Source organism: Aulonocara sp. 'chitande type north' Nkhata Bay, linkage group LG14, assembly GCF_057382095.1.
Source record: "Aulonocara sp. 'chitande type north' Nkhata Bay isolate Kocher_YH1m ecotype deep benthic linkage group LG14, A_spYH_male_GT1.1, whole genome shotgun sequence".
Classification (NCBI taxonomy): domain Eukaryota; kingdom Metazoa; phylum Chordata; class Actinopteri; order Cichliformes; family Cichlidae; genus Aulonocara; species Aulonocara sp. 'chitande type north' Nkhata Bay.
Genome location: NC_141357.1, coordinates 22091385 through 22102278, shown reverse-complemented (window position 1 = coordinate 22102278; position 10894 = coordinate 22091385). Strand labels below are relative to the sequence as shown.

The 10894-nt window shown below is 38.6% G+C and overlaps 1 protein-coding gene across 5 annotated transcripts in view; it reads right to left on the bottom strand.

Moving 5' to 3' along the window:
• Window positions 1-7929, bottom strand: part of scn3b (sodium channel, voltage-gated, type III, beta) — a 13658-nt gene extending 5729 nt beyond the window's left edge. For 2 of the 5 annotated variants that reach the window (XM_086261551.1, XM_086261547.1), the window contains exons 1-4: window positions 7152-7919; window positions 4948-5123; window positions 4617-4845; window positions 1952-2090 (exon numbers count right to left, since the gene is read on the bottom strand). In XM_086261551.1, coding sequence (XP_086117677.1) covers window positions 1952-2090; window positions 4617-4845; window positions 4948-5123; window positions 7152-7206 — 599 coding nt within the window. In that variant the 5' untranslated portion in view covers window positions 7207-7919. Of the gene's footprint in view, window positions 1-1951; window positions 2091-4616; window positions 4846-4947; window positions 5124-7151 lie in introns of all 5 variants that reach the window. The other 3 variants (XM_086261549.1, XM_086261548.1, XM_086261550.1) reach the window with 3 other exon arrangements.
• Between the last annotated feature and the right edge of the window lie 2965 nt (window positions 7930-10894).

The following is a 10894-nucleotide window of genomic DNA, read 5'->3' as shown; positions in this document are numbered from 1 at the left end:
TAGTTTTTTGAGATTTCTGAGCTTTTTGACTGTTGCGGTTGACTTTAAATTAAAAAGCTTCTTTCTTTTGCTTTACAACTTTTCGTTTTTGGGGGTGTGGCACTGTTACTTGATAATGAGAAGGTCCTTTCTGTGTCTATGTGTTTCCTCCCACAGTCCAGCGACTTGTAGTTCATGGCATTAGGTTAACTGGTTATTTTAAATTGCCCAGTGTGCGAATGGTTGTATGTCTTTCTTTGGTTCAGCGTGTCCCATTTCCTCTCGCCCTACGACACCTGGGCCGGAAGGAAATGGATGGATGGAACTTTTGGTTTCTCCTATATTTCCGATGGTTCACCAGAATCAGTGGAGCCACTTGTATTTAATTCATGGGGGCAATTCATTTTCCAAACAAAATTAAAAAAGTAAAATTGTTTAAATTGGAAATTAAAAGTGTGATTGAGACACAAAAGGTCCCCAATTCACAACTAGGAGAAAACACAATGCACACCGCAAAAGAAGAAGAAAATTCAAGCTGCTGAGGACATCGAAATGCATAAATCTTAGAATATCAACAGATAAGAAAACTCAGAAAGCCTTTGAATCAGGTTGCCTTGATATTTTGAATTTTTGGAGCATTTTATTTTTTGATAATTGGACTATTAATTTATCTGTCAATTTGTCTACTGTTCATAAAATTGAACCTAAATGCTTCAGGAAAACACAGATTGTAATACCTACTTTGTAAAACTCAGCGACCAAGAAGTGTCAGAGTGATTTACTGCTATTTAAATTAAACCATATTAAAAAACAATACTGATTACAAAATAGCCCCAAAGTCCGTCTATCTGTCTGTGTGTCTGTCTATCTGACAACACTGAAACATTGGCCTCACTGGCCAATAATGCTGTAATTTTTAATTTTGTGCTTGATTACATTTGTCACTACACAAATATGAGATAGTACATGACTGTTTTCTAAAGTTTGAAAACTGTGAGAAAAGTTCTGCATTTTAATTCTGCCACTTCCAATAACTCTTAATTACCTGTTAGTGCTAATAGTAAAATAGAAAGCCAATGAATAACCGAATATTTTTAGAGAAGTTTAGTTTCAAATTTAGTTGAAAATATAGTTCTTTGAAATATATTAGCTCACAGAAACACTTCACTATTTATTATGTTGTAATATGTCTAAACCCTGGATATTGGGTCTTGTGAATATTCAGCAATGTTGTGCATATTGTGCAGTACGTGGACTTAATCTGTCACTGAAGGAAGCAGATATGTAGTGTAGCAGATTCAGTAAGTGTTTGCAAAATAAAAATAACCGGATCAGCACATGCATGATTGCTCTCTTCAGGACATAAGGTCCCTGTACAAAAGTTGTAACTGTGGGTTGTGAAGGTTAGCTGGCACCACTAAAATCCAGTGGGAGCTGACTATAAAGGTGCATTTGGGTCTTTGACATTACTGACAAGGCGATGCAAAATGCCCGTCAATGATGGAGCTGAAAATCCATCACGGATGTTAAAAGGTTGTTTAGAAAAAAAGAGCAGTCAGCAGTTTAGGTAAAAGACAGATTAGTGTTGCAGGAGGGTTACAAACTGATGGACTGAATTACTTCTCTGTCTGTGTGTTTGCCCCCCTGCCTCATTCCTTCACTCTCAGTCCCTTTCTTCCCCGATTGACTCTTAAATCTCATTTCCCTACCCACCATATTTTTTAGATTTTAAATTACAATTATGTAACCAGAAGTCCTAAGCAAATACACACTTACAGCTATTTGTGCACTTCCTTGGTGACTTCAGACTTTCAAATTAATGTAAACCCACTGCTGAGTTTTGACTCATAACGCATAAATATCTGAAAATGTGACGTCATGGTTGTGTTCAGGACACACGCTGTTTAAATTCGCTGTTCAGTCACATCCCTGCTAACATTTATCTGTCTGTGCATCTGTACATGAGACTCACGCTGTGTCCTGGGCCTGCTCATCAGACTTGGAGATCTTCCTGTAGCAGTAGACCATTTCTACCAACAGCCAGAAGGTCAAGAACACCAGCAACACATACATCATGATCTCAGAGTAGATTGCAGTGGTGTCGTCACTGGCTGCAGAGTTAAAACAGTGGCAAAGCACATGTATTATTCATTATGCATGCTTCCTTGGAATACCGCGAGCAGAAAAAAGCAGAAGAGACCTGATCTTGTACAACACTGCTGATCCACAATCATTTGTCATACATAATTTTTTAATGCATTGTCTTATGTCTTTCACTGAAGAACAAATCCAATTAAACAAATAATAAATATGGTTATGCAGCTACAACAATAAAGCAAACAAAGGTGTTTTATTCAGGAGCATCCTGACTGTAGATACTCTTAAAAAGTGATGCAGAAACTACTTCATGTTGCATTCATAATATTATGGCCATACCTGTAATATAATGAAAAAGACCCTACAGAGTTAAAGGTGCCCAGTGGAGATTTTGCAAGGCTGCTTTTATACCAAACATTTCCTAACAGTGTTCACTGTTTTGTTGCAGAGCTTATCTTGTTGTTACATATGTGTATGCAAACATCTCTATCGAACATTCGACCTAAATCTGCATATAAAAACACTAAATCTCCACAGGGTATCTTTAAGTATGAAAATAGGATGAATATGCAATGTCACAGAGGTTCTCAGAGCGTGAAACATACTCTAACTTTAGAATCTGTCATAAAAATAATTGCATGCTGTTTTTGACACCAGAACGGCTTTTGTTCCTTGTAAACAATCCTCTTCTGCTCATTAGCCATTCTGAGATGCTTCTGGAATAAGTAATAGCACATAAATCATCCAGTCCTATTCTAAATATTACATACTTAATATACACTGAGATTAGCTGCAACATTAAAACCATTCACAATGCCTGCTGGGATTAAATTCTGCGAGTCTTGTATACAACTATGACGCTCTTCACCAGCATAGACATTATAGAACATATGGCTACACAATAAAACTAATTAAGAACGAGCCCAAGGCACTGCCTCCAAACTCCCTCCAGATTAACCATGCAGGTGAAGAACGAGAACAAGCCCCACCTATGGAGGCACCATCCTGCAGGTACTAAGGAATCTGCTGCTTATTTATTATCGTGAGACAAAGGCACCCCCAGAGCAGGCATACAAAGTACTCGACAGGTGGTTTTAATGTCACTGCGGTTCAACAGATAGTTTATTTTACTGATAATTCAATATCCAGTCAGTGAAATCAAACAAATATCTTGTTTGATATCTTGTCAACATCCTGTTGAAAATGCTTTCTCATTTATTGCTTTCTGTCCATTGTTTACAATGGAAGACCATTAGAACAGCATCCCATTAACAACCCATTAAGAGCAAGAAGAGGGATTACAAGCAAGCGGAAGCTGTTTCAAAGTGCACATGGGCACCTTCGGCTGTTAAAGAAAGTTTTCCTTTTATTGTCCTTCATTTGTTTTCATAACGAGTGACTGTGAACCACTGTGTCACTTAGTGTATAACAAATTCCAGAAAGCCTGCTGACCAGACAGCTGACAGCTTTTTCTGATTTGATTCAGCAGCCCCAGCAAAAGGAGAATATTAGTGAAATATAATCCCTTTGATGGGAAAGCATGGATATGTCAGCCACGAAGTAATCCATTCTACCACTATGGATGCCATTACTGCAACATTAATGTAACCATGGTCTAGTGTACAGTGCACTAGCTGCAGGCTTTTTGAAATCTGAAACAACTGTTCTGTGAAATATGGAGGACAGGCTGTGAATATAATAAAAACAATCTAACTGTACTCTATTCTTCAGTCTTCTTTTTGTGGGTGCAAACTCTTTAAATCAAACTAGCCTATCGCCTGATAGCTCACAATATGTTATGTGCAAGCATATATAGAAAATGTAAGGTTAGAGAAATGGGGAGAGTTGAGTAATTTCAAATATACGTAGGGTATATTCGATTAAGGTGGAACATGACACATTCAGCAAGCCAAGCATTCAGGAAGCAGAATACATTACCCCTTATTATAGATAGCAAAGTAGCTGGTTTGAATTAACACCTTCACTGACAACAGAAGAAAGCTTTGATGGACAATAAAGGCAGACAAAACAACACACAGTTATTCCTTTTAAACCAGTGCAGTCACAAGAAAGGGGGAAAGAAGGAAAGCGGTGCAGTTAGTGGCAGACTGCGTTCACACACACAATATTAGATGTACTATTTTTTTATCTACTGTTGGTGATTTGTGCAACATAAATAAACATAAAACACAGACTAGTCTTTCTCTCATCTCAGTGTTAAATGTGCAGGTCTACAGTGGAATCGTCACTTAAGGTGTACTGCATTTGCAAACTCTTTTCATTAAGTGAGTTTGGAGAATACTCGTTAACAAAAACAAATCTGCCCTGTTAATATTAGAGCATGTGGGGAAAATGGAACATACACAAACTAATGCTGGGAAGATATTTGAGAGAGAGATTTTTCATCATATCAGTCATTACTAGCTTTTTAGTTTCCATTTATATTTGACTTATTTCGTGTTACTGATGTGGAAAAAAGAGCTAAAGTTGAGCACAGGACACAGGTGGATAGCGTGCAAGAATTTTACATTTAGGCATACCTTTCTCCTTCACAGTCAGGTTGATGGTCTTGTTTACTTCGAAGACTGGAGTGTATAGTTCAAAGTCAAACAAACGACGAATTTCACAGGTATACAAACCACTGTCATTATGGGTGACATTACGGATTTCAATGGAGACCTCTTGTAAGTCCTTGCTTCCGTTCCAGTTTAGACGGTCCTTAAATGGATTATCGTCCACATTGGAATTGTTAGTGTTATATTCGTATATCTAGGAGAAAGGAAAAGTGTGCAGGCATTAATTAAATACACATACAGTGTGAGCAAAATCACAATGTGCTAGATCATTTACAATAACGTAGAAACAACTTACAAGATATGAAATATTTTTGCCTTTTGTTGGACTTGGGGTGTAAAGCCATTTTACAAATGTCTTTACGGTGACCTCCTCCCTCTTCAAACAGGAGATGCAGGTCAACTTCATGGCTTTTCCCACAATTGCTTCTGTGTCTGACTGGACATCGACACATACTGGCATGCACAGGTGGACTTGAGAAGCATGGAAAGGTTACATATATTTAGTTTACCGCAATGTAATTGTAAAAAAAAAAAAAGAGAGAGAGAAAAAGAGTAGAAAAAAAGAAAGCACACCCTCTTTGGTTTCACACATAAGAATATAATTAAAAATAATCTCATCCTTAGCAGGTCTTTAAATTCAACAAATACAACCAAGATAAACTAGAAAACATGACATCCTACACTGTGTCATTATTTCCTTACAAAAACTAATCCAAAATGCAGAAGCTACGTGTGAAAAACAACATACACTCTTACTGCCTCCATATGAGTTAAAAGGCCAGGTGCTGCAAATCAAACATACTCGATTAATTGATCATCTGGAGCATTCAGGCGTGAGTTAACACAAAGCCAAGGAAGAAAGACATCGGCAATGGAGAAGCAACTGTTACTGTCCATCAATCTGGGCAGGGTTATTAGGTCTTTTCTTAACAGTCTGAAGTCAATCATTAAATGTTAAGATTATTTTAAGACTACAATGGCACAGAGTTTCTTTCCCACTGTCAGGTGCATGCTCAAAGGGGGGTTGTCTGATTGTTGGGGATTTCTCTGTATTATTGTAAGGTCTTTACCTTACAATATAAAGCACCCCGAGGCAGCTGAAGTTATGATTTGCTGCTATATAAATAAAAGTGAACTGAAAGGAAAGTGAATTAATTGGTTCTATAAGCTACCGACTGCTTCTTTTAGCTTAGTTTTTGGCAAATCAATAACAGTCTAACATGTACTGCTGTACATGTTAGGTTCTATTTACCTAATTTTAAGACCTGGTAAAGACTAGATACACTTTTGCTATATTCTGTTATCTAAAACCTTAGAATTGGGTTCATTTTCAGAGGGTTCACCTTCTTTTTACCATGACCATATTTTTTTATACATGAATGATGTGACAAGCTGAACCCACTAAACATTAAGAATGTGCTTTCCAAAGGTTTAAAATAAAACAAATACTTATGTATTCGATTTTGTAAAAATGTACTTTCTTAAAACTGACCAACACAATGGAAAGAGGAAACAAAATATATAGTGTATTTGTTTTTAGGTGTCAAATGTCCCTTTAAAGATGCACTTATTACTGATCAAATTCCAAGCATTCTGTAGAATCTGCCGCGATGCATCATTTTTTAGTTATTCATAAACACATGCTAGAACAGTTTTAATGCTTTGTAATAACTTAATGACCCACTGATGTGTGGTGGTCATCGGGTCTCACACTGAACCCAATGTTGAACCAGATGCAAAGTCAGTGAGCATTAAAAAGATAAACTGGTTTATAAAGCTCTGTGGGCCATTGGAGACACTTAAGTCACAATATTGATAGCAAATTCAAGCCATAATGATGGCCTCTGCCCATTAGTATTTACTAGCAGTGGGAGGAATAAATGGATAGAGGGAGTGCAGAAACTGTGGGTAGTGTAGGAAGAGGGAAATAATACAAAAGGGAGGAGCTAATTGAAATATAAATGCATTAGTGGTAGAAGAATATTGGGAGAGGCGTAGGAAGTGAGTAAACATATGCAAGAAAAAAAATTCAGTGGATTATAATCACAAAGACACATTACTTGTGTTTATGTGACTGGGCCCAGTGCTCTTATATAACCCAAAGCCCGCTGGGCTGACAGTGACAAACATTGATTCTATCCTCTCTCTCTTTTTTTTAAGCTGAGGGCTCACACAAACACATGGAAACAGAGCAGAGAAATAGAGAGGAAGGCATGAAGGGGACAGAGGAAATGGGGAAAGTGAAGAAACTTAACCCCAGTGGCCTCTCTTCAATGATTCTATTCATTTCCCTTAAATGCTGACAACATTAAGCAGTGAAGGGCTCTGCAGACCAATGGGACTGCTCTGAAACTGGGTTTTGAGTTCACAGCTTCCTGTGTGGTTCGCAAGCCACTGCCAAGGCCCCTGATTACTCATTGTTGTATAAAAACGTACGATAGAAAATGATAAGTCCACAGTCAAACAGGATATTTTGACATCTTGCAGAATTATACTTACCAAGATAAATCAAAAGTACCAAAGTTTGCCGATGAAGCTTATATTGCGTTACCATATTCAGCTCTTTGTGGAGCTGCTGGAGGACAGTATCGCTTTAACTTGGTCTTTTTCTCAAGTAGTCTTCACACGAGGTCTGGTGTGAGACAGAGGAGTTGTTGAAAAGACTTCGGGACCACGGACAGCGCCTCTTCTCGGCCGATAAGAGCGCAGGTAACTTTCCTCTTCGTGTCTGAAAATCCACGCCAAGAACTCTTAGAAAAGACGCGTTTCTGATTTACACATTCAAAAAGGGTTCTTCTTGGATTTTAATCGTTATTTTGAGGCGCTCATCTAATAACCGAAGCGTTCATACAGCCCTTAATGCGCAATTCTCATTTACACAGTAAGAACTAAGTTCATCATTTCCTCGACTCGGGGAAATAAACAAGTCCGTGATGTGAGACGACTACATGAGTGATCCCACAGTTTCTTCGCGCATAACTGCTGTCACTGAGTACGGACCCATCCAGAAACACCGCGGAAATCTTTCTAGAAACGGGCGGATAGCATCTGGAACCTGTGGATTCTCAAAAGCCGACGTACTCACTTATTGTTGCGAGATCTGAAGTCCTGATTACACACATGCAGAAAAAAGCATCGAGGCCAGTTCTCTCATTTCACCCCTCAAAGAATAAGCCTACTGACTGTCAGAAATCTGTTTCCTCCATTAGAGATGACTGATGACATTTCCCAGCCGCGGCTCAATGTCTTTGTTTTTCAGCAGTCACTTAGCGCTGGCAGGGGCAGAGGGTTTGATACGCATGCGTGAGTCACTCCCTCCTACGCTACAGTGTGCAGGACCACATTATTGTCACTTGGGTAGGCCTAACCAACTCAGCCGGTAAGCTTGTTTGCATTTGCTTAAATATTGACTAAACAAAGCTCAGCGTGCAGAAACACCGCGTGCACACGTAGAAACCAAAAAATGCAAATCAGTCCTAAGAATGAACATTATATGAAGGAATAAGATGACACAAGGCTGTCTTTGTCATGTGTTACATAAGCTTGTTTAGAAGCTGGAAGTAGAGTTTCTTCTTAAGACATTTCATTAGTTACACATCAGTACCTGCATTTCCTGCCCCCGCCCAACCAGTGAAGAAGTCTCACAAAGATTTTTATATGTCCTGATACTGTGTCATTGTTTTTTTGTTTTTTGTCTTTTAAAGTGAAAGATCTTGGATCAAAACAATGCTGATTTCTTGGTCAGTGTTCCAGAGTGAAAGATTTTGTTCCAAAGTGTACAGAAGCACCTAACAAACAGCTTAACCAACGTCAAGGTGATAAATGTGTACCTATTATATAAATATAAGTCTATGTAGGTCTGTCACCACATCAAACTTTATTTTCATGGCTTTTTATTCTAAAGAAAATGTAGTGATTTTCAAGACTGACAATGCTAAAAAATGAAGTTTAAAACCGAGTCAGTAGGATGCAGTGATTCACTCGATTCAGGCAGGGAAAAAACAGTCCATCACACCACCTGCACCAGAGAGAGTACGCAAGTACCTGCTTAAAAATTGCACTTTTTTCTATCAATAAAAACCAGCAGGGATTTGACTCAACTGTAAAAACTAAAAGAGGTGACAAGGAGACAAGGATAAATATGTTTTCCCGCTCTGCAGACCTGAATAACATCTAATATTAATACCAACAGACTTGCCTGATGGATGTATAAAGTGCTTTCTGTTGGGCAACCTATTGCAAACTTTAATATACTGCACATGTATTATCTTAAGCATAAAAGTGCCAACAGCTGGTTAATACTTACCAAAAAAACCTCTTACAAATCGCATTACTAATCCAGCCATTGTAATTAGAATTAGAAAAAGATTTATACATCTTGTTTATTCTTTATTTCTTTCAGGGACTATGTAAAAAAATACATTAACATATTTGCATAAAGGGAAAACATTTTTGTACCAGATTTAGATTAGTAGCTAATTTCCATCTGCAGTCCCTGGGCAGTAAAAAAAAAAACCTGTAAGATACAATTAAAAATCAATCAGCAAAGATGCACACAAACACACTCAGTTACTCACATATATGGACACACACACACACACACACACACACACACACACACACACACACACACACACACACACACACACACACACACACACCATAACAAATGGTAAACAAGTATCAAAATTGGCAGTCACTGAAATCACCAGACATGCTTCCTCTGTGCTTTGGTACACACGAAGGAAACCAAATCCTCTGAAGCACTGACCGAGACAACGGGGTTGCTATGACGTTAAAAGAAAAGCACTGAGATAAATCTATGATACAGCACAGTCTGAAAGAGCCATAATAATCTCACTGTGACATCACAGTATTTAATTTTGCAGCCACTGCATCTGGAACAATAAGAAGATTACCGCCAAAGGAAAATAGAAATCAAGGGCTTGAGAATGTTAACGCCATTATAATGTTGTACTTTATTCTTTTTTAGATTTATGTTAACAGCCACGCTATTAAATAACTACACCTTTAGTCGAACTCTGAAACAGTCAGGGAGTGAATCAGCCGCTGTGGGGCTGTGATTCTCACTGGTAAAGATTTTAATGTAGAAAGCAGAGAGGCAGCTGAGTGTACTCCTGTGTTGCTGTCAGCATTAACAGTAGGCTGGCTCATTGAGGAGCAGACTTAATATGGCAGGCCCGGTTGAACCATATCCTGCAGACAGGGAAACCATAGCAACAGTAATGCACTGCCATGGCGACTACAGGAGGTTCGCTTAGACAGCCTCAGAGTCAGGATGACAATAGAAAGCCTAAAAGGGAACTCTCTTTTATTTAATTATTTTCTTACAAAAAGCATTTGAAAGATGGGGGCAAATAAGGCAAGTGAGTATGTTTAGGCAGGGGCTTGATGTGGAATCAACAAAAAGATTTAAGGAAATTCTCCCACATTGTTCCCTACAATGGCACAGAGTTAGGAGGAAATAATTGCAGCGTTAATAGCCCTAATTGAAACGCCAGGTCTGTAAAAGTCACTTTGTTTCGCTGCTCTGAAAACCTTCTGATAATTTGCCCACGACTTGTTTAACAATTCAAAGCATGCCTGATTGTTTTTTCCTCTTTTTGCTGGGGCCTTCTGAGAGCTTTCATCATTTAAAGGCTGAGCTTCAGGTGTGAGGTGCTAAGCTTATAAGAGTAGTTACAGAATTGAAAAAAGCAGGTGGAGTTGTGCAGAGTGAGTAAGTGGTCGGGAGTCAAGTGCGGAGGAGGTCTGTCCAGAGACTGAGCAAAAGCAGAAGAAAAATGTCCAGCAGTAGCCCAGGTAACCGTGTGCAGCCACATGAGGTATGACAGACTGACAGAGAGGAGAAATCTTGATTATAACAATGGATTTTGCAATCAGAAGGGTTTTGCAGAAAAATGTCAGCCATAGAGAGGAAACATGTTTTCATAATGAAAGAATACATAATGAGTCTTTTTTTCTCTATGTTCAGACCAAAGACGAGGCAGTACCAGCTCCAAATCAATAACTCAAAAAGACAGTCATGTACGTGCACTGACATCATTAACCAACAGCCTGCACAAGGGAATGAACGTGCAAATGAGTGGGTTTGAGAGTACATGTGCATGCTCATGTTTGTACGATAATTATGCCTCTTTGTGCATGTGTGTGCGTGCAGGCATCCTCGACGATTCACTGTACAGAGCAGATTTCTAGGGATTTGGAAGGATTTCAAGATT